This window comes from Scyliorhinus canicula, chromosome 18 (genome assembly GCF_902713615.1).
Source record: "Scyliorhinus canicula chromosome 18, sScyCan1.1, whole genome shotgun sequence".
Classification (NCBI taxonomy): Eukaryota; Metazoa; Chordata; class Chondrichthyes; order Carcharhiniformes; family Scyliorhinidae; genus Scyliorhinus; species Scyliorhinus canicula.
In genome coordinates, this window is record NC_052163.1 from 74,764,071 (window position 1) to 74,787,554 (window position 23,484).

General features: G+C 50.9%; 1 protein-coding gene across 1 annotated transcript in view; it reads left to right on the forward strand.

Annotated features, from left to right (window-relative positions):
• The first annotated feature begins 5,722 nt into the window (after window positions 1–5,722).
• Window positions 5,723–23,484, forward strand: part of LOC119953424 (E3 ubiquitin-protein ligase TRIM7-like) — a 34,982-nt gene continuing 17,220 nt past the window's right edge. The window contains exon 1 of the mRNA XM_038777687.1: window positions 5,723–6,277. Coding sequence (XP_038633615.1) covers window positions 5,723–6,277 — 555 coding nt within the window. The remainder of the gene's footprint in view (window positions 6,278–23,484) is intronic.

Consider the following 23,484-nt stretch of genomic DNA (forward strand, 5'->3'; position numbering starts at 1 on the left):
GATGGCCGAAGCCGAACTGCAAAGCGGGGCCGCACTATTTACGCACTATTTATGGAAAACCACTCAAAGCGGCATAATTTGAGAATTGTGGGCTTGCCCGAAGGGACAGAGGGCCCAAGGCCAACACAATACTTCACTAAGAAGTTGGCGGAGCTGATGGGGGAGGGTGAGAGCCCCTCCCAGTACGAGCTAGACAGAGCCCATCATTAAGGCCGAAGCCCAAAGTGAACGAGCCACCAAGGACAGTAATTATCTGCTTCCATAAGTTTTGCATGAAGGAGAAAGTGTTAAACTGGGCGAAGCAGAAGTGGGAGATACTATGGAATGGTACTACGCTCCGGATCTACCAGGACCTGACGGTGGAGTTGGCAAAAAGACAAGCGGTGTTTGGGCGAGTGAAGGCAACGTTGTACAAGAAGGGGGTATGGTTTGGTATGGTGTACCCAGCGAGGTTGAGGGTAACGTATAACGGCAAAGACTTTTATTTTGAGACAGCGGAGGCGTTCGTGAAGGCAGAAGGCTTGGGACAGACATGAAGAGCGGAGCTGGAAGAGAGACTGTGGACTGTGTTTGAACAGCCGGAAAATGTATCAATGTTATTCCTTTTTACGGATTTGTATTGTAATCTACTTCTCTTTGTATTGTTATGGAGTTTAAGTTAATGGTGGCTTGATGGGCGCTCTGTGTTGCCACGGGTTAAATGTTATGTTAGTGAATTGTATGGGTTGGATTGTTGGGTTTGTTTTTTTTTCTCTGGGACTGGGTGGAAAGGGATGATATGTCTTGGTGGGGGGGAGCCACCCGCACTAGCTAGCTAAAGTCAGTCAGCTAGTGAACGGAGGTGAGAGGAGAGGAAGGCTGCGGACATTGGAGCCTGGATAGCAGGCGTCAATGGGCCTACGAGGCGAGCAAGAGGGTGGGAGGGAGGGTTGGATGCTGGGGGATGTTGTTTCTGGCAGAAAGGTGGGGGGGGGGTTTCGGGAGGGGGGCAGGGGTTCGATGTTAACAATGGACAGGGGCGGGTCAGGCTTATGGGGCAGGACCCGGCGGTATGGTGATGGTGGATAAGAAAGGTGGGGGGGGGGGGGAGAGACCCCAAGTAAGGATAGTTACGTGGAACGTGAGAGGGCTAGGAGGTCCGGTCAAGAGGTCAAGGGTGCTTGCACATCTTAAAAGTCTGAAAACCGATGTGGCAATGCTGCAGGAGATTCACTTGAGGATGAAGGACCAGGTGAGACTTAAAAAGGGTTGGGTTAGCCAAGTGTTTCACTCTGGGTTTGATGGAAGGGCTCGAGGGGTAGCAGTGTTGGTCAGCAAAAGGGTACGCTTCCAGATGGAGAAGGTAGTGGCAGATCAGGGGGGTAGATATGTGATTGTGGCCGGGGCGCTGGACAAGAGCTTAGTGGCGCTGGTAAGTGTATACGGTCCCAACTGGAATGAAATGAAATGAAATGAAAATCGCTTATTGTCACGAGTAGGCTTCAATGAAGTTACTGTGAAAAGCCCCTAGTCGCCACATTCCGGCGCCTGTCCGGGGAGGCTGGGATTTGCGAGGAAGGTGTTTGGAGCCATTCCTGACTTGGACACACATGAGCTGATTGTAGGGGGGGGGGACTGGAACCTGGTGCAGGGGCCAAGGTTGGACAGATCACGGCCGCGCTCGCTGGTCCCATCAGGGGGGGCAAAGGCGCTAGCTGGGCTAATGGTGGAAATGGGAGGGGTGGACCCTTGGAGGTTCCTGCACCCAGGGGAATGGGAGTGCTCGTTTTTCTCAGCAGTCCATAGGGTATACTCGCAGATTGACTTTTTTGTGGTGGGAAAGGCTTTGCTGGCTGGAGTCAATGGGTCGAAATACTCTGCAATTGCTGTGTCAGATCGCATGCCACATTGGGTCGATATGTTCTTGAAAAGGTAATTAAGGAATATGTAAGATTCAACTGTACGGGTGAGGTGTCAATGGCAGTCGTCTGGGAGGCTCTAAAGGCGGTAGTGAGGGATGAGGTAATTTAGTTTAAGGCCAGGGTGGACAAAGAGGAGAGGTTGGAGCAGCAGAGGCTAATAGATGAGATGTTGGAGGCAGATAGGAGTTATGCGGAGGATGGGGACCCAGCGATGCTGGGAAAGAGGAAGGAACTACAGGCGAGCTTCAATCGACTATCCACCAGGAAGGTGGTGCGCCAACTGAGGCGAGCAAGGGGTGCAGTTTATGAACATGGAGACAAGGCATGTTAGCAGGTCGGCTCCGGAGGGAGGCAGCGGCAAGGGAAATTCTTCAGGTAAGGGATAGGGCCGGGAAGTTGGTGGTGGCTCCGGAGCTGATTAACAAGGTTTTTGAGGAATTCTACGAGCGGTTGTACAGGTCAGAGCCACCAGGGGGAGACCGTGAGATGCTGGAATTTCTGGATTTCTGGATGGGTTGGAGTACCCGAGGCTAGGGGAGGGAGACAAGGCTATCACTTCTGAATGTGGAGCAATACTGGAACAGGAGATAAAAGATGCGATTGGGAGGATGCAGTCGGGGAAGGTGGCATGGTCGGATGGGTTTCCGGTGGAATATTGTAAAAAATTTAAGGATAAGTTGGCACCCCTGATGGTAGGGATGTTTGGAGAGGCGATAGGGAAGGGAGTGCTGCCGCAAACCTTGGGGCAGGCAACAGTGGTTGCTTAAAAAGGATAAGGATCCGATGGAGTGTGGGTCATATAGGCCCATATCACTTCTGAATGTGGACGCAAAGGTATTGGCGAAGGTACTGGCGGGAAGGCTGGAGGGGTGCCTCCCGAAGATGATAGGTGAGGATCAGACAGGGTTCGTGATAGGGAGGCAGCTTTTTTCGAACATTAGGAGGGTTTTGAACGTCGTTATGGCACCGGCAGAAGGGAAGGAAACAGAGGTGGTGGTGGCACTGGACGCCGAGAAGGCGTTTGATCGAGTGGAATGGGGGTACCTGATGACAGTGCTGGAACGGCTTGGGATTGGACCACGATTTGTGAACTAGGTAAAGTTATTATATAAGCAGCCGAAGGCGAGTGTCCGCACGAACAATATCAGTTCGAGATAGTTTCCTCTCCACCGTGGGACGAGGCAGGGATGTCCTATGTCCCCCCTGCTGTTTGCGCTTGCGATTGAGCCGTTGGCCATCGCATTAAGAAGTTCGGGAGCATGGAAAGGAATAGCGCGGGGGGGGGGGGATAGAGCATAGGGTGCCCTTGTATGCCGACGACTTGCTGATGTATGTGTCGGAGCCGAGTGCGTCGATAGGAGGAATATTGGAGTTGCTGCAGGTATTTGGGTCTTTCTCTGGGTACAAGCTGAACTTGGACAAGAGTGAGTATTTCGTGGCGTCTCAACCGGGGGTGGGGGCAGGGGTGGTGGGGCTGCCATTCTGTAGAGCAGGGACTCACTTTAGGTATTTGGGGGTGCAGGTTGCCCGGGAGTGGGGAAGGCTTCGCAGATACAACATCACTAGTTTGGTGGGGAGAGTGAAAGCCGACCTGACGAGGTGGGATGGTCTCCCTCTGTCACTGGTGGGTCGGGTGCAGGCGGTTAAAATGAATGTATTGCCGCGATTTCTGTTTATTTTTCAATGCCTACCGATTTTCCTGCCAAAGACTTTTTTCAGGGAGATTGAAGGAAGGATTACCTTGTTTATATGGGGAGGGAAGGTGGCCAGAATGAGGAAGGTGCTGCTACAGAGGGGAAGGCAGGCAGGGGGTTTGAGCCTCCCGAACCTGATGTACTACTACTGGGCGGCGAATGTGGAGAAGGTGCGGAGCTGGGTCAGAGGGGTTGATTCCCAGTGGGTCAGAATGGAGGAGAGTTTGTGCAGGGGGTCAGGACTGAAGGCACTAACAACAGCGCCGCTCCCGATAGCTCCGGGGAAATACTCGGAGTCCGGTAATAATAGCTTCATTGAAAATCTGGAGGCAGTTTCCCCAACACTTCAGGTTGGGGGCAGGGTCGAGGGAAATGCCGATCCGGGAGAACCACAGATTTGAGCCAGGGAGGTGGGACGGAAGCTTTGGAAATGGAAAGAGAAGGGGGTCAAGATTCTAAAAGATTTATTTCCTCGGGGTCGATTTGCAGGATTGAGGGAGCTGGAAGCGAAGTATGGGCTGGAGCAGGGAGATGTTTAGGTATATGCAGGTTCGGGACTTTGCCAGGAAAGAGATACAGAGCTTCCCGGAGGAACCGGCCTCCACGTTGTTGGAGGAGGTGCTGGCGGCAAGTGGACTGGAGAAGGGGACAGTGTCAGCGGTATACGGAGCTATGTTGGAAAAGGATAAGGCACCACTGGAGGAGATCAAAGCGAAGTGGGAGGAAGAATTGAGAGAGGTTATAGAGGAGGGGGTCTGGTGTGAGGTGCTCCGGAGAGTGAATGCCTTCATCTCGTGTGCGAGGTTGGGGCTGATCAGCTGAAGGTGGTGTACAGGGCACACCTCACGAGGGCGAGGATGAGCCGATTCTTGGAAGGGGTAGAAGATGTGTGTGAACGTTGCCCGGGGTGGGTGGGGGGGGGGGGGGGGGGGGGGCTGCTAATCACGTTCATATGTTTTGGTCCTGTCCAAAGATTGGGGAGTACTGGAAGGAGGTGTTTAGGGTAATTTCCAAGGTGGTGCGTGAAGCTGGACCCGGGTCCCTGGGAGGCCATATTCGGGGTGTCGGATCAGCCAGGGTTGGAAACGGGTGCGGAGACAGATATCATAGCCTTCACCTCGTTGATCGCCCGAAGGCGGATCCTGCTGGGATGGAGAGCGGCCTCTCCACCCTGTGCCCTGGTGTGGCGAGGGGACCTGTTGGAATACTTGACCCTTGAGAAGGTTAAGTTCGAACTGAGGGGAAGCTCTGAGGGGTTCTACAAGTCATGGGCACTATTTATTATGCACTTTCAAGAACTGGATAACATCGAACATTAGTTGGGGGGGGGGGATGGGTGGGTGGGTTGGGGGGGGAGGGGGATGTGTATGTTGAGGGTGGCTATGGGTAATCCCTGATTCCTTTTTTTCTTTGTCATTTGTTTATGTTAATATGCGGGCTGATGTCTGGGCATGGTGGGAGGATGGGATCGTTGTTACTGTTATGGAGTTTGAGATATTTGTTGTTGGTTATTGATTGTTGTTGGCTGTAAATTCGGGAGAAAAATTGTGAAAAAGGAGGGGAATAAAAATATCTTTAAAAAAAGATTCACCACATCAGACGACTTGAGTTTAGAGCATTAAACCCTACATTTATTAGTTTAAATTAAATCTATTTCTCGCCCCCGAAACCGGGGGCGTGGGTGAGTGACCTGGCAGAGTTTCTTAGGCTGAAAAAGATAAAGTTCGCCTTGAGAGGGTCTGTGGAGGGGTTTGCCCAGAGATGGCACATGTTCATCGAGTGAAGATGTCACAGTGAGTTGGGGGGGGGGGGGGGGGGAGAGGGAGGATAAAATGGGGAGGTTGGGGAGCTGGGGAGCAAGCTTGGTCTTAGGTATCTAGTTGGCTTGGTTATTTGCAGCCCCGTTGGCTTGTTTTGTTTCATTGTTGTGTTTGATGTGTAAATATATAAATGCCTCAATAAAATATTTTTTAAAAAAAATAAATCTATTTTTCAATGCAGTTTTGATCCAGCTGCACTTATCTTGAAAAATACCACAGGTCACCATCACTGAGTGAATCTGTGTTGTTACCAGTTTCCTAACGTATGTTTGCAAGTCACTTTCAGTTTCTATTCTTGGTTAAACAAATGGCGACTGCTCCACCTCAAGCGTGGTTAGATGAGGAGCTGATGTGTTCCATCTGTCTACAGATTTACACTGATCCGGTTATACTCAATTGCAAACACAGCTTCTGTCAAGTCTGTATCACGAAAACCTGGGACGAGGCCATTTTTGAAGCTTATCCCTGCCCTGAATGCAGGGCAGAGTACAGGAGGAGGCCACACCTGCAGAAGAACTTCAAACTTGCAAGTATAATCCAGAAATACAAAGCTGAAGATCCTTCAATCTGCTCGCTTTCACACACCTGCAACTCACACCGAGCCGTGGAAACCTGTCTGGAATGTGAAAGTTCGATGTACCCTGTACATCTCAGAGATCCCACTGAGGGAATTATGTTTAAAAACCATCTTCTTGCAGATCCCACTGCAGGTGAATCCCTGTGGAGATGCACAGAGCATCAGGAGCTACTGAATATTTACTGTAAAGATGATAAAGTGTGTGTGTGCACCTTCTGTACTCTGATCGGGAAACACAAGGGTCACAACTGTGGGATGATCAGCGAGGGAGAGAAGGAACTGAGGGTAAGAATGGGATATTAATAATCAGACTGTCATTTTTTTCAATCTATATGCATTGCCAGTTGATGTAGCACACGTTATCACTCCTCCCACCTGCAAGAGGAAGTTAGAATAGTTCCGGAAGCAGAGATAACATTGTACAGAAACTAAGCAGTTTTATAAATAACATTTGGTCTTCATAGAATCCCTACAATGCAGTAGGAGGCCATTTGGCCCATTGAGTCTGCACCAGCCCTCCAAAAGAACACCCTATCCAGGCCCCTCGTCCTGTAACTCCACATCTTTGGACCATGGGGGAAGAATGCGCAAACTCCACACAGTCACCCAAGGCTGGAATTGAACCCAGGTCCCTGGCACTTTGAGGCAGCGGTGCTAACCACTATGCCGCTGTACCGCCCCCGTGTGATCTCCTGGACTGGTTTTGATAACCTGAGAGGTTCAAAGAGAAATTTTCCAGAGTAATTGTTTTCTTATTGGCTTGGGGTTTTTGAAAAAAAATGTTTTTTGCCTCTTTCAGGTTGTCATGGGGGAAAGAAAAATTGAGATCAGGGAAAGGTTGATGAATCAGCTGCTTTTTTTTCCCGCTTGTATGTTCTATCAAAATAAGTATTTGTTAATATCTTGCTGCCGGTGAACTCACTACGTTTATTCAAATGGTTGTATCTTAATCTAAATCCCATGCCACTGATCAAAGTCCAAATCCTCACCTTTGGAAAGGTAGCACATATCACAGGAATTACCAAATCTAAAAATGTTAGATCTGGGTGTTAGCTCCCTCCTGTGAGGATTTTCAGCCGATGCTTCACCTAGAATTGCAAAGTATATTGTAATATCTTTGTAATTGGTGACCACCAGGTTTGAACAACAACAAACAATTTATTGAGAATAATCTTACTAGATAGATAAATAATCATCTTTATTAGTGTCACAAGTAGGCTTACTTTAACACTGCAATGAAGTTACTGTGAAAATCCCCTAGTCGCCACATTCCGGCACCTGATTGGGTACACTGAGGGAGAATTCAGAATGTCCAATTCACCTAACAAACACATCTTTTGGGACTTGTGGGAGGAAATCGGAGCACCCGGAGGAAGCCCACGCAGACATGGGGAGAACGTGCAGACTCCGCACAGACAGTGACCCAAGCCGGGAATCGAACCCAGTCTCTGCCGTTGTGAAGCAACAGTGCTAACCACTATGCTACCCACTGTGCTACCCATTAGAATTACTCTAGCTAGTGCTTGTACAGCTCCAGAATCAATTCTGTCCAGGAAAGTCTGCGCTCAGCCGCACCCACCCCCCCCCCCCCCCCAACCCCACCCCACCCCCCTCCCCCACCCCCGCCCGCTCCCGGTCCAACCGGCCAATTGGGTCACAAGATCCTTCAAAATCTCACCCCTTTAAGAGACCCGCTACTACATGTAAACAGCATTGAAACGGACCATTATGCCAAGCATTCCATACTGGCATTTATACCCCACTAAAACCTCATTCCGTCTTCCTTCATTGAATTTTGTCAGCAAAGCCATTTATTTCCTTCGCTTTCATATTCTCATTGAGCTTCCCTTTAAATACATCTAACCTATCAGCTTCGACCATTCCCTGCTTCAGTGAGTTTAGTTAAAGAAGTTTCTTCTGAATTCTCTGCTGGATTTCTTAGTGACTATCTCACATTGATAATTTCTAGTTAAATGCACGTCCCACGAGAGGAATCAATTTCTTTCAGTCCACTATTAAAATCTTATAGAATTCTAACCACTGCTATTATGCCATCCTTCAGCCTCCGCTTTCTCAGAGAAAAGGGACTCGGCCTATTCAAGCTTTCCTGACAGTATGACCATGCATTTCTGGTATCACCCTAGAAATCTTCTCTGCAGCCTCTCCAGTGTCTCCATATCTTTTGTTAATAATATGGTGACCAGAACCATACTGCCAATGCTGTACTCTAATTGTGGCCTAACCAAGATTTGATACAATCTTCCCTTTTTTCCAATTATATCCATTTAGAAATTAACCAAGTTCCTGTTTTTTTTTTAATGTCTCTGTTGGCCAACGTTGCTACTTTAGTGGTTTGTGTATCTATTGCCTGAGATCCCGCTGCTCTGAACACCATTTAGATTCTTTTAATGGTAATGTGTAATCTCATTTTTCTTATCAAGGTAACGCACATTAATCCATGCACGTACAAACCCCGTCCTTTTACTCAGTAGGATGGCCACCCCCCTGCGACTTTGAATCAAACCTCGAGTGGAATACCTGACCCAACCTTCCCTTCCTCAACCTGACCTGATCCTTCACCTGGAGGTGCGTCTCCTGCAGATAGACCACTCCCACCCTCAAACACCTCAAGTGTGCGGAGACCCGAGCCCTTTTCACCAGCCCTTTCAGTCTCTGCATGTTCCATGTTTTGAACCTTACCGGAGACTTGCGCCGCCATTCCCCTCTACTGTCCGCTACCCTCCCCTTCCAACACTTCCTCCTTTAATTTCAACCTATACCGGGCCCATCCAAGATGGCTCCCTTCTGTGTCAATGACCCCGCTCCTACTCCAGCACTGCCAGGTCGCATTCCCCTCTCTCCCCCTACCCTTCCCCCTGAACTCCTCCATCAGTCCCCCACCCCCACTTGGCTAACCCCCGCGGCCACCTCCCCCACCTCACTTCTGTTCACCAGCATTCCTGCCAGCGTGGTAGCTTCTGCCCAAAGGCTCTTCCTATCTACCCCTCCACCCCTCCCCTCACCTTTCCCTCCTTGGTCTGTGCAAATGATTCCCTGTGGACCCCACCCACCCCCGAACAAACAAAGATAGATCCAAAACCACAGGTCACCCCTCCAAAAAAAACACTACAAATGGCAGGGGTGGGGGCAGTTGCCCCTGTACAACCGTATTGCCCCTTAACAAACAATCACAACAACACAATCACTCCACCCAAGAATAAAAACGCACACCCTCCGGCCCCCACAATACCCACATCTTCCGATCTCTGTTGCTCCGGCTCCTCCGTCTCCCATCAACATTCAGTAACCACCCCCCCCCCCCCCCGCCCCGCCCCGCCCCCTCAGTTTATGGTCTCCTCTGGGGTTTCAAAATAGTACTCATCGCTTTCATAAGTCACCCACAGTTTCGGCGGATACTGTACCCCAAACCGGATCTGCCTTAGGTATAGAACCTCTTTGGCCTTGTTGAATCCGGCGCACCTTTTCACCAGCTCCGCTCCAATCTCCTGATAGATTCGGACCCCGTTCCCCTCCCATTTGTAGTTCTGATTCTCTCTGGACACCACAGGATCTTCTCCTTCTCCACAAACTTATGGAGCCTCACAATTATCGCCCATGGCAGCTCCCTCACCCTCGATTTCTGCCTTAGGCACCCTATCCACCTCTGGGGCCTTGTCCAGCACCCTCTCCATCACCAGCCCCACCAGCACCCTTGAAACGTACTGTGTGGCATTTGTAAATCATAAGTTGTTTTACAAGTATATTAAGCGTGATGAGACCATCAATTCACGCGACACGTGGTTAGAAGTGAACAGTGGTTTTAATCGTCTTACAACAGAGCCTGCCTGTGACGAGATGAACTCTAGATGAACTGGCAGGCAGGCACCGACTACCAAGCTTTATACAACCAGTGGGGGAGGAGTCATGGGCGGAGCCAAGGGTGGAGCCCAGTACAAACTTCCGTACATTCCCAGTACACCTCCCCCTAGGGGCAGAGCCGTGCAACTGCTCGTGTGCCGAGCTTACAGAGGCATGGTACAACATGTGTAATAATAGTGTGAATTATGCTATTATGATTCACCACATTCACCCCCTGTAAAAAAATCAAGTCCGGCGGGGGTGATGGTTTACAGATTGAGCCTGTCCAGTGGGCGAGGTGTCCGTTGTGATCGGCGGAGCACAGGGTTGCAGTCTCTTCTGGTGGCTGGATGATTACGGTCGGTTGGGGTACGATGGCGGACTCTGGGAGTGATTCTGTCCGAGCTTTGTACCCGTCTGGTTCGACTGGGGAGTGGGGGCGCTGGGAGCTTGCGGGTGCGGGCGCGCGGAATATGTGTAGCGAACTGGTAGGCGCGGGGGCATGGGGCGCTGCGAGTTGGGTGGGATGTAGTGTGAGGGGTACCTCGGCGGTGGTAGTGGTGGGGTTTGATCCTGCCGGCGCTAGGTCCCGGAGGGATACGGTGTCCTGACGGCCGTCAGGGAACTCTATGAAGGCGTATTGGGGGTTCGAGTGTAGTAGGAGCACTTTTTCCACAAGCGGGTCAGTTTTGTGCGCCCTGACGTGCTTCCTGAGGAGCACTGGGCCCGGTGTCTTCAACCATGCCGGGAGCGAAACCCCCGTGGTAGTGCCCCTGGAAAAGATAAAGAGCCGCTCGTGAGGGGTCTGATTGGTGGCGGTACACAAGAGGGACCTAATAGCGTGGAGCGCGTCTGGGAGGACTTCTTGCCAATGGGAGATCGGGAGATTCCTGGACCGGAGGGTCAGTAGGACGGTCTTCCAGACCGCCGCATTCTCCCTCTCCATCTGCCCGTTCCCTCTGGGGTTATAGCTGGTAGTCCTGCTCGAGGCCATGCCCTTTTTAAAAAAAAAATTATTTTTATTGAAATTTTTTGAAAAATATATATCAACAAAACAATATAATAATAACAATAACAATAATAATAATAAACACCCCCCGGCACCCGTAACACCGCATATAACAAACCCCCCACCACCCCCAACCCCAATAAACAACAGAATAAATTAACAATAAGCAAATTAACTTAAACACTATCCCCCTAAACCCCCCCCCCACCTTTCCCCCCCTCCCCCTGGGTTGCTGCTGCTGCTGACCCAGTACCTTATCGTTGAGCCAGAAAGTCGAGGAAAGGTTGCCACCTCCTAAAGAACCCTTGTACCGACCCCCTCAGGGCGAATTTGTCCCTCTCCAGCTGAATGAATCCTGCCATGTCGTTAATCCAGGTCTCCACACTCGCAGGTCTCGCATCTTTCCACTGCAGCAAGATCCTCCGCCGGGCTACTAGGGACGCAAAGGCCAAGACATCGGCCTCTTTCGCCACCTGCACTCCCGGCTCCACCCCAACCCCAAATATCGCGAGTCCCCAACCTGGCTTGACCCTGGATCCCACCACCCTCGACATCGTCCCCGCCACCCCCTTCCAGAACTCCTCCAGTGCCGGGCATGCCCAGAACATATGGGCATGGGTCGCTGGACTCCCCGAGCACCTGACACACTTGTCTTCGCCCCCAAAGAACCTACTCATCCCAGATCCGGACATGTGGGCCCGGTGCAGCACCTTGAACTGGATGAGGCTAAGCCTCGCACATGAAGAGGAGGAGTTCACCCTCTCCAGGGCGTCCATCCATGTCCCCTCCTCAATCTGCTCCCCCAGCTCCACCTCCCACTTAGCCTTCAGCTCCTCTACCGACACCTCCCCCACCTCCTGCAATACCTGGTAGATGTCAGACACCTTCCCATCCCCGACCCACACCCCTGAAAGCACCCTATCCCTTACCCCCCGCGGGGGCAGCAAAGGGAACCCCTCCACCTGTCGCCTAGCAAACGCCTTGACCTGAAGGTACTTGAACATATTCCCCGGGGGGAGCTCAAACTTCTCCTCCAGTTCACCAAGGCTCGCGAACCTCCCGTCAATAAACAGGTCTCCCAACTTCCTAATGCCCGCCCTGTGCCACCCCAGGAACCCACCATCCATGTTCCCTGGGACAAACCGGTGGTTCCCCCGCAGCAGGGCCTCCACCGAGCCCCCCACTTCCCCCCTGTGTCGCCTCCACTGCCTCCAAATCTTGAGGGTAGCCGCCACCACCGGGCTCGTGGTGTACCTCGTTGGAGGGAGCGGCAACGGAGCCGTTACCAGTGCCTTCAGGCTCGTGCCTCCGCAGGACGCCATCTCTATCCGTTTCCATGCTGCCCCCTCCCCCTCCATTACCCACTTGCGTACCATCGAGACATTAGCCACCCAATAGTACCCAGAGAGGTTGGGCAGCGCCAGCCCCCCTCTATCCCTGCCCCGCTCCAAAAAGACCCTCCTTACCCTCGGAGTCCCGTGCGCCCAGACAAATCCCAGAATGCTGCTGTTCACCCTCCTAAAAACGGCCCTCGGAACGAAGATGGGGAGGCAATGAAACAAAAACAAAAACCTCGGGAGCACCGTCATTTTAACGGACTGTACTCTACCCTCCAACGACAACGGCAGCATGTCCCACCTTTTAAATTCCTCCTCCATCTGGTCCACCAACCTAGTAAAATTAAGCTTGTGCAGAGTCCCCCAACTCCTAGCCACCTGAACCCCCAGGTACCTAAAACTCCTCACTGCCCTCTTTAGCGGGAGCCTACCAATCCCCTCCTCCTGATCTCCCGGGTGTACAACAAACAGCTCACTCTTGCCCTGGTTCAATTTACAGCCCGAGAAACTCCCGAACTCAGCAAGAATCTCCATCACCTCCGGCATTCCCCCCACCGGGTCTGCTACATACAGCAGCAAGTCATCCGCATACAGCGACACTCGGTGCTCCTCCCCACCCCGCACCAGACCCCTCCACCTCCCCGACTCCCTGAGAGCCATGGCAAGAGGCTCTATTGCCAGCGCAAAAAGCAAGAGGGACAGGGGGCACCCCTGCCTCATCCCACGGTGGAGCCTGAAGTACTCGGACCTCCTCCCATTTGCCGCTACACTCGCCATCGGGGCCTCGTACAGCAACCTCACCCATTTAATAAACCCCACCCCAAACCCGAACCTCTCTAACACCTCCCACAAGTACCCCCACTCAACCCTCAAAGGCCTTCTCCGCATCCAATGCCACCACAATCTCCGCCTCTCCTTCTGCTGCCGGCATCATTATCACATTTAGCAGCCTTCGCACGTTAGTGTTCAGCTGCCTCCCCTTCACAAAACCCGTCTGATCTTCATGTATCACCCCCGGCACACAGTCCTCTATTCGAGTGGCCAAGACCTTCGGCAGCAACTTGGCGTCTACATTCAGCAGTGAAGTCGGCCTTCAGGATCAGGGAGATTAGTGCCCGAGACATCGTCGTGGGCAGAACACCCCCCTCCCATGCCTCGTTAAAGGTCCTGACCAACAGGGGGCCCAGCAGGTCTGCATATTTCTTATAAAATTCAACCGGGAACCCATCCGGTCCCGGCACCTTCCCCGACTGCATGCGACCAATCCCACTGACCAGCTCCTCCAACTCGATCGGTGCCCCCAGTCCCTCCACCTGCTCCTCCTGCACCCTTGGAAATTGGAGCCTGTCCAAAAAATTCTCCATTCCCCCCCCCACCACTGGCGGCTCCGACCGGTACAGTTCCCTGTAGAAGTCCCTAAAAACCTCATTGACCTCTGCCCCCCTCTGCACCACATTCCCATCTCTATCCTTCACTACACCAATCTCCCTAGCCGCGTCCCGCTGGCGAAGCTGATGCGCCAGCATCCTGCTTGCCTTCTCTCCATACTCGTAGACCGCTCCCTGCGCCTTCCTCCACTGTGTCTCTGCCTTTCTGGTGGTCAGTAAATCAAACTTGGCCTGCAAGCTACGCCGCTCCCCCAGCAATCCCTCCTCCGGGGCCTCCGCGTACCTCCTATCCACACTCAACAGCTCCTCCACCAGTCTCTCCCTCTCCCTCCTCTCCCCCCTCTCCCTTTGGGCTCGGATGGAGATCAGCTCCCCCCTAATCACTGCCTTCAGAGCCTCCCACACCATCCCCACCTGGACCTCCCCAGTATCATTGACCTCGAGGTACCTCTCGATACATCCCCGAACCCTCCTACACACCTCCTCATCAGCTAACAACCCCACATCCAGACGCCAAAGCAGGCGCTGGTCCCGCGCCTCCCCATCTCGAGATCCACCCAATGAGGAGCATGGTCCGAAATCGCGATAGCCAAATATTCGGCCTCCTCCACCCTCGGGACCAGTCCCCTGCTCAGAACAAAGAAATCAATACGGGAATAAACCCTGTGCACGTGGGAGAAAAAGGAGTACTCCTGAGCCCTCGGCCTCCCGAACGGGATCCACTCCTCCCATCTGGTCCATAAACCCCCTCCATACCTTGGCTGCCGCTGGCCTCCTGCCTGTCCTTGAACTAGAACGATCCAGTAGGGGATCCAGCACCATATTGAAGTCCCCCCCCATGATCAAGCCCCCACCTCCAGGCCAGGAATGCGGCCCAACATACGCCTCATGAAACCAGCATCATCCCAATTTGGGGCGTACACATTAACCAGCACCACCTTCTCTCCCTGCAGCCTACCCTTCACCATAATATATCTGCCCTCCTTGTCTGACACCACCTCAGCCGCCTCGAACGCCACCCTCTTCCCCACCAGGATCGCCACCCCCTGGTTCTTCGAGTCGAGCCCTGAGTGGAAAACCTGCCCCACCCACCCCTTCCTCAGACGGACCTGGTCCGCCACCTTCAGGTGGGTCTCCTGGAGCATGGCGACATCCGCCTTCAGCCCCTTCAGATGTGAAAACACCCGGGCCCGCTTAACCGGCCCATTCAACCCCCTCACGTTCCACGTAATCAGCCGGATCAGGGGGCACCCTGCCCCACTCCCCCGTCAACTAACCATAACCCATCGACTGCTCGCCCCTGGCCATCACCCATTCGGCCCGTTTCGAGGCCATGCCCTTGTCGAGCAGGTACTGACGCAGCTCGTCGCTCATGAAGGACGAACCCCGGTTGCTGTGTACATAGCTGGGGAAACCAAACAGGGTGAAGATACTATGCAGGGCCCTGATGACTGTGTGGGACGTCATGTCGGGGCACGGGATAGCAAAAGGGAATCGGGAGAACTCGTCGATGACATTTAGGAAGTACACATTCCGCTTAATCGAGGGGAGTGGCCCGTTGAAATCGATAGCGAGGCGTTCAAAGGGCCGAGAAGCCTTGATCAGGTGGGCCCTGTCTGGTCTATAGAAGTGTGGTTTGCACTCCGCACAGATCGGGCAATCCCTGGTGACCGCTTTTCCCTCCTCGGTGGAGAAAGGCAGATTTCGGGCTTTAATGTAGTGGGCGAGCCGGGTGACCCCCAGGTGGCAGAGGTCATTGTGGATGGTTTTTAAGCGGTCGCTCTATGTGCTGGCGCACATGCCGTGGGACAGGGCATCTGGGGGCTCGTTGAGCTTCCCCGGTCGATACATAATATCGTATTGGTAGGTGGAGAGTTCGATCCTCCACCTCAAAATTTTATCATTTTTAATTTTGCCCCTTTGCGAGTTGTCAAACATGAAAACAACCGATCTTTGGTCGGTGATGAGGGTGAACCTCCTACCTGCGAGGTAGTGCCTCCAGTAACGAATAGCCTCCACAATGGCTTGTGCTTCTTTCTCGACTGAGGAGTGTCGAAGTTACGAAGCAGAGAGGGTTCGGGAGAAAAATGCGACTGGTCTCCCTGCCTGATTTAGTGTGGCTGCTAGAGCTACCTCTGAGGCGTCGCTCTCAACCTGGAATGGAGTGGATTCATCCACCGCCCGCATGGCAGCTTTGGCGATGTCCTCCTTGATGCAGTTGAAGGCCTGACGGGCCTCGGCTGACAGGGGAAAAAGTGTGGCCTTAAAGAGTGGGCGGGCTTTGTCCGCATATTGAGGGACCCACTGGGCATAATATGAAAAGAACCCCAAGCACCGTTTGAGGGCCCTGGGACAATGAGGGAGAGGGAGTTCTAAGAGGGGGCGCATACGGTCCGGGTCGGGGCATGGACTCCGTTTTCCACGACATAGCCAAGGATGGCCAGTCTGGTTGTGCGGAAAACGCATTTCTCCTTGTTGTACGTGAGATTAAGCTTCTGGGCCGTCTGGAGAAATCGATTGAGGTTGGCATCGTGGTCCTGCTGGTTATAGCCGCAGATGGTGACGTTATCCAAGTACGGAAACGTGGCCCGCAGCCCGTACTGGTCCACCATTCGGTCCATTGCTCGTTGGAACACCGAGACCCCATTTGTGATGCCAAAGGGAACCCGGAGGAAATGGAAGAGACGGCCATCGGCCTCGAACGCCGTGAAGTGGCGGTCCTCCGGGCGGATTGGGAGTTGGTGGTATGCAGACTTCAGATCCACCGTGGAGAAAATCCGATACTGGGCGATCTGATTCACCATGTCTGCAATCCTGGGGAAGGGGTTAGCGTTGAGGAGCATAAACCGATTAATAGTCTGACTATAGTCTACGACCATGCGGAATTTTTCCCCGGTCTTGACGACCACCACCTGAGCTCTCCAGGGACTGTTACTGGCCTCTATGATCCCCTCACGTAGGAGCCTCTGGACCTCAGTTCGAATGAACACCCTGTCCTGCAGGCTGTACCGCCTGCTGTGAGTGGCTACGGATTTACAGTCCGGAGTGAGATTGGCAAAGAGAGGAGGGGGGGGGGGGGGAGATTTGCAGCGTGGCTGGGCTGCAGATAGTGAGTGGGGGTAGAGGTCCGCCGAAGCTGTGGGCACGACTCTTGAGATTGCACTGAAAATCGAGTCCCAGTAAGAGTGGGGCGTAGAGTTCGAGCAGGACGTATAGTTGAAAATTAGAGTAACTCGCGCCTTGGATCGTTAAAGTCGCGACAAAGCATCCTTGGATATGGACAGAGTGGGAACCTGAAGCGAGGGAGATAGTTTGCTGTGCAGGGAAAACAGGGAGCGAACGGCGTCTTACCAGATCTGGGTGTACGAAGCTCTCGGTGCTCCCGGAGTCGAAAAGGCACGGTGTACTGTACCCGTTGATTTGGACCGTCGTCATAGAGTTGTGGAGATGTTTTGGGCGCGATTGGTCCAGTGTGACTGCGTTGAGTTGCGGGTCATCGGCGGCTCGGTCGGCTGCGCTGGGATGGCCCCGCGATGAGTGCCCACAGAGGTCGCAGTCTTCAATCAAAGTTTGAAGAGGATGGAGCCCAAGATGGCCGCCCCCATGATCGCACATGGCGGGCGGCAAGGAAGATGGCATCCAAGATGGCGGCCCCCAGGAGTCGCACGTGGTCGGCCTCGTGGTGGAGGCCGCCATGGATCGCATGTGGCGGGCGGGGGCGGAGTCAGGGTATAGGCCGCAGCGTTCTGGGGCCTGCGGGCCTGCGAGTGGGGAGAGCGGTTGCTTTGTGCCGCTGGAGGTTTAGGGGCTGGGGCCTTCCTTGCCAGACACACTCTGGCGTAGTGGCCTTTTCGCCCGCAGCTGCTACAGGTCGCATTGCGGGCCGGGCAGTGCTACCGCGGGTGCTGGGACTGGCCACAAAAGTGGCAGGCTGGGGCAGCATGGTGGCTGGGTGGCCGCGTGGCGCAGGCCTGGGGGAGTCGCTGGTCGGGGGCCCATGACGGGGTCACGAAGTCCGCAGGAAACGAGGTGAGGCTACAAAATGAGACCTCCATAGTTGTAGCGAGTTCAACAGTTTCTTCTAAATTTTGATCCCCTTTCTCCAGCAGTTGCTGGAGCACGTAATTCAATCTAAGGCCTGCAACAAAGACATTGCAGACAGCAAGTTCTCTATGTTCAGCAGCATTTACTGCCTGGTAATTACAGTCCCGGGATAAGGCTTTTAAGTCTCTTAGAAATTCTTCTAGCAATTCTGTGGGGCGCTGGCGGCGAGTAGTAAAAACGTGTAAACCTCATTGACAGGCCTCACGTACATTCTATCGAGTAGGGCCAGGGCCTCTGTATATGAGCCGGTACAGTTTAGCTGAGTAGATATACGATGGCTCACCCTTGCGTGCAGTAGGCTGAGTTTCTGCTCCTCCGTCATTTCTGTGGTACTTGCTTCAGCGAAGTAGGCCTTAAAACATCGGAGCCAATGTGAAAAGATTTATTTCGCCTCTGCATCCTGTGGGTCGAGTTCCAGTCGATCAGGCTTGAGGGCTGATTCCATAGTCGTTCCTTACTTTTTTTTAAGATGATTAAATTGATGAGACCATCAATTCACGCGACACGTGGTTAGAAGTGAACAGTGGTTTTAATCGTCTTACAACAGAGCCTGCCTGTGACGAGATGAACTCTAGATGAACTGGCAGGCAGGCTCCGACTACCAAGCTTTATACAACCATTGTGGGGGAGGAGTCATGGGCGGAGCCAAGGGTGGAGCCCAGTACAAACTTCCGTACATTCCCAGTACACCTCCCCCTAGGGGCAGAGCCACGCAACTGCTCGTGTGCCGAGCTTACAGAGGCATGGTACAACATAGGTTTCATAGATTTTACAGTGCAGAAGGAGGCCATTTGGCCCATCGAGTCTGCACTGGCTCTTGGAAAGAGCACCCTACCCAAGGTCAACACCTCCACCCCATCCCCATAACCCCATAACCCAGTAACCCCACCAGTGGCGGACTGGGTCTAAAAATATTGGTTGCCAGGAGACAAAGGGGGTCCACCCACAACTACAATGCTATCATTTAATTTTCATAACGAATAAATAAAATTTTCAAAAAATACATATGGAAAAAGGGTACAATTAAAATTTTTGTGGAAAAAATGTGCATTTCTTAGTAATTACAGTGTACATGTACAGTACATATTACTGGCAGTAGATACCAAATGTAAATACAGAATGTTATAATTTAATTTTTAATTTATTTATTTTAATTTTAAGTAATTGGTTGATATTTTTAAATAGTTTACTGCACAATTTGCACATTAACAGGTAGTTCAAAAGCACAATAGAGCATTGCATGCAGTCCACTATATTAAGAGCAATCATTTGTGTTCGCTAGATGATTGTGCGAATCTGTCAATAATTGCTTCTGCATCCAATTCATCTAACAATTCCTTTTCAATGGATAGCAACATGTATGATTCCAAATTCTCCTCAGACAGCGAATTTCTTAACCTTGTCTTTATGATCTTTAGCTTTGAAAATGTCCTCTCACATTGGACTTGAGTAACTGATAGTGTGCAGATGACTTTATAAACTTCATAAAGGTTATCATATGCCTTGTCATGAAGTCTGTTGGATGCCAGAATTTTTAGTACACACGATGGGCAAGTGCTGCAAATTTTACAATTGTTGCAACTGGAATCCATATTCTCACCATCATTAAGCAATAGCTTTAATACATCAAAGTTTGAAGCAAAAGAAAACAATTCCAATATTACCTGATCTTTGTTGATTTGTGGAAACAGCTTAATAATACCTTCCAATGCTTCATCTTCAAGGCCCTTCTCTGCAATAGTTTTAAACTTTGCTGGGTCCAAGCAGGACAAATCTTTATACAACTGTTTGTGTTGTACAAAGCGTGATTCCAGTGACTGGACAATGCGATCCATTATCAGGTTAAACACATTTACTCCAAAATCAGCGAGAGAATCTGAGGAATTTCTTTCATCATCAATAAGCTCATCTGCTATTCTTTTCTTCTTCCTCTGCCTCTTAACTGGCAATGCTGTTTCCAACCCATCAATTTCCAATGTTTGATTTTCATCCATATTCATCTGTGAAATCCTGTCATTACATTTATTTGTGCCAAGTAATGATGGTGCAGGACAGGGACTTTTTGATCTATTGATTGAAACATTACAGCATCTTAAAATTGACCCCAAAAATGTTATCTGATAGCACAGACGGCGCTGCAAGCTACCATGGCCAGTTCAAAGCCTTGCTGTGAAAGTTATCAAATGTTCTTGTCTGTTCTTTCAACTTTGTTGTAGCTGAATCTACCAAACTCCATGCAGTAAACATATCTAAACCACTTGTCTGTAGATAACTTGATAACGGGGTTGTAGTTTCAAATATATACAAGTAAGTAAATGCTGTCAATATGGTTTCAAACTTTAGAAGACTTTGAAGTAAAACATTTGCTTCATGTTTTGTTTTTGCATCAAACTTTTCTGAATCTTGTATCATTGATAAGCATGTGAATAGATTTACGAAAGTACTGGCAGCGGCATCATCAAAACGTCCAAATATAGTTTTTGCTGCATTGGATTTTCCTGACCATCTGGTCTCACCAATTAGCTTAATTGTTTCATTTTTTCTTGTCCTAGATGTTTTCCAACAACTTCTATCCATACAGCCATTCTCTTGTATGATGCTTTCACAAAAGTTGCTATATTCTGGAGCAAATTGAAAAAAGAAACTGCAGGCACACAACATTTTGTTGTTTCAGTTATCACCAAATTCAAGACATGGGCATAGCACCATATATGAACATGTTGATCAGCCACATCAGCAATTTTACTTTGTAAACCATTATACTGGCCATGGTAGCTTGCAGCGCCATCTGTGCTATCAGATAAACATTTTTTGGGGTCAATTTTAAGATGCTGTAATGTTTCAATCAATAGATCAAAAAGTCCCTGTCCTGCACCATCATTACTTGGCACAACTGAAAGTAGTCGCTCACAGATAATACCTTTAAGCACATACCGAATAATAATGCTAAACTGATCAATGGATGAATTATCTTGTGTTGAATCAACCTGAATAGAATAATATTTTGCTTGAGAAACTTCATGACTAATTCTTTCTTGTATCATATTCTTCATAATTTTGATTAACATGTTTATATTTGTTTTACTTAGGTATGTAACAAGTCCACCACGGCCTTTACTTTGAGCCTTTCCTTGTTGCTCTAATCATTTGATTCTTTGTTTAGACTTGTTTTGCACTGCAGAAACGTGAGCTGCCATAATGGGGTCATATTTTGCCATCAACTGCACTGTAGCTAAAAAATTGCCATGATTCAGAACCTCATTATCTAGAGTGTAGGCCGATTCATTTCTGTGACTTCGAAAAGGAAGTGCTTGCTTGCCTAACATCTTTATGATGTCTATAATCCTCATGACAATACTTCTCTGCTTCAATACTTCTTCTTTCCTTTTAATTAGTGATGCTGCAAAAAATTTATCTAAGGTGCCATCATTAACCACACTGATATATTGCTGAGCATTTCTGACATGTGTTGTTGTCGATTCATGTAAAGTCAAGCTCTGGCTAATACGCCTGTAGTCACTAAAGCCACGTACAAAGGGTGATGGATTACAAGTGTTGGGAAACTCAAAGGCTAAGCAGTATGAACAATATAAGCATCTATTTTCTTTGTTATATGTTGGCCATTTTCTTGGGACTGAGTCATTCATAATTTTCCTCTCATACAAACGAGCATCAAATGGCAGATCATCAAGTGGCTGAAGTGGATGTTCAGCAAAAAACTGTTTTAGCTTTGCTTGTGATGGATATTGGAAGATTCCAGTAATTGATCTTTCATTTTCTTGCGTAGGTTCATTTACAGGATGTGCTTCAGAAACCAAGTCATTTATGCTTGAAGGAATATCTGATTCCCTGTCACTAGTTGAAGCTATGTGTTCAGATGTTGCAACTACAGGCAGTACAGATGCCGGAACAAGGAAGCCAGAAGAAATATTGGGCCTGGGTTGATTAGTAATGGATGCACTTGTATTTGTCCCGACATAGCTCTTCTCTGTTCTTGTAACTCGCATGTCATTGCATCATCACCATGAGCATTGTTTCTTGCTTCTTGATTATTTGTTGCAGAACTGGATATTGATATGGATTGTGCTTGTGGTATTATAAACTCTGTAATAGGCCTGCATCGCTTGGCTGATTCCTTCCTTTCTGCTTCTTTTTGTTCTTTGCGTTTTAGTGAGCCAGATTTATGCTTTTTCTTTTCCATGCTGGTAGGGGTAATATTCCTGAAATAAAAACTTAATTAAAAATAGCCCACATTGGGAAAAATGAATATTGATGATTGCAAGAATAACTTGAAGGAATTCCAGATAAACCCCTACTTGATAAAAAATATAAAATAACTTACTTACACTTCAATAGGCTATGTTCATTAGTCAATATTACTGTGGCCCATGCAGCTTCAGAAGAGGAGACAATCCACTGTCCAGTGTTCACACCAGCAAGCAACTGAGACAACTGTTGAAACTTAGAAGTTTGGGCCGACTACAGTAAGACATTAAGAATGGTCCCACGACCAAAGTTAACATGTCCAGTTTGATACCAGTGTAGTGTTACAAGTCGCAACCCTTTGAGTTTACCGATCATGGCTTATCACTTCAATATCTTTGACCTCATGATTCACGGTCAAAGGTACTGCTTCTCCTTTTCGGTGACCTCACGACCCTATGTACTGCTTGATATCCTTACAAGTTGCCGACCATCTCAAATCACGAACTGTAACTTTATCTTTAAATTCACACACTCTTGCTGAAAACGTGGATTTCCAACTATGTCCGACCCGGGTGAACCAGCCCCCCCCCACTCCTTTTCACATCCGTTTAACACTGCTTCGTTCCTTCATACACTGAGTGATTATTTGTTTGTTTCTTTATTGCATTTTTATTTGGTATTGCTCTTTTTAAAAACAATTATATTTTATTAAGTTAGAATACAAATCTCAGGAAAGAAGTTGGAGATATATTTATCTAATTAATTATAATTTTTAAGGGCCCTTCAGAGATTCACGGGCCCCTTCTTGGCTCTCCGGGCCCTGGACCGATGTACCGGCTGAATCAAGATTACTGCTTGATATCCTTTGAAGTTGCCGACCATCTCAAATCACGAATTGTAACTTTATCTTTAAATTCACACACTCTTGTTGAAAACATGGAATTTCCTTAATTATACCTGGGGGCGGGGGGCCGGGGATGCCGGGGGCCGGGGGGGCCGGGAGGGCCGGGGGGGGGGGCCGGGGGGGGCCGGGAGCCGGGGGGGCCGGGGGCCGGAGGTGGGGGCGGGGGGGGGGGGGCCGAGGCGGGGGGGGGGCCGAGGCGGGGGGGGGCGGGCCGAGGCGGGGGGGTGGGCCGAGACGGGGGGGCCGAGGCGGGGGGGGCGAGGCGGGGGGGCCCGAGGCGGGGGGGGGGCCTGAGGCGGGGGGGGGGCCTGAGGCGGGGGGGGCCTGAGGCGGGGGGGGCCGAGGCGGGGGGGGGCCGAGGCCAGGGGGGGGCCGAGGCGGGGGGGGGGCCGAGGCCGGGGGGGTGGCTGAGGCCGGGGGGGGGGCCGAGGCCGGGGGGTGGGGGGGCCGAGGCCGGGGGGGGGGGCGAGGCCGGGGGGTGGGGGTGGGGGGGCCGAGGCCGGGGGGGCGGAGGGGGCGGGAGCGGGGGGGGCAGAGGGGGCGGGGGCGAGGGGGGCAGAGGGGGCAGGGGCGGGAGCGGGGGGGGGGCGGGGGCGGAGGGGGTCGCCCTGGGGGAGGGCGGCCACCGCACATGCGCTGGTTGGCACCGGCCCAACTGCGCATGCGCGGGACCCGAGTCTCTGGCG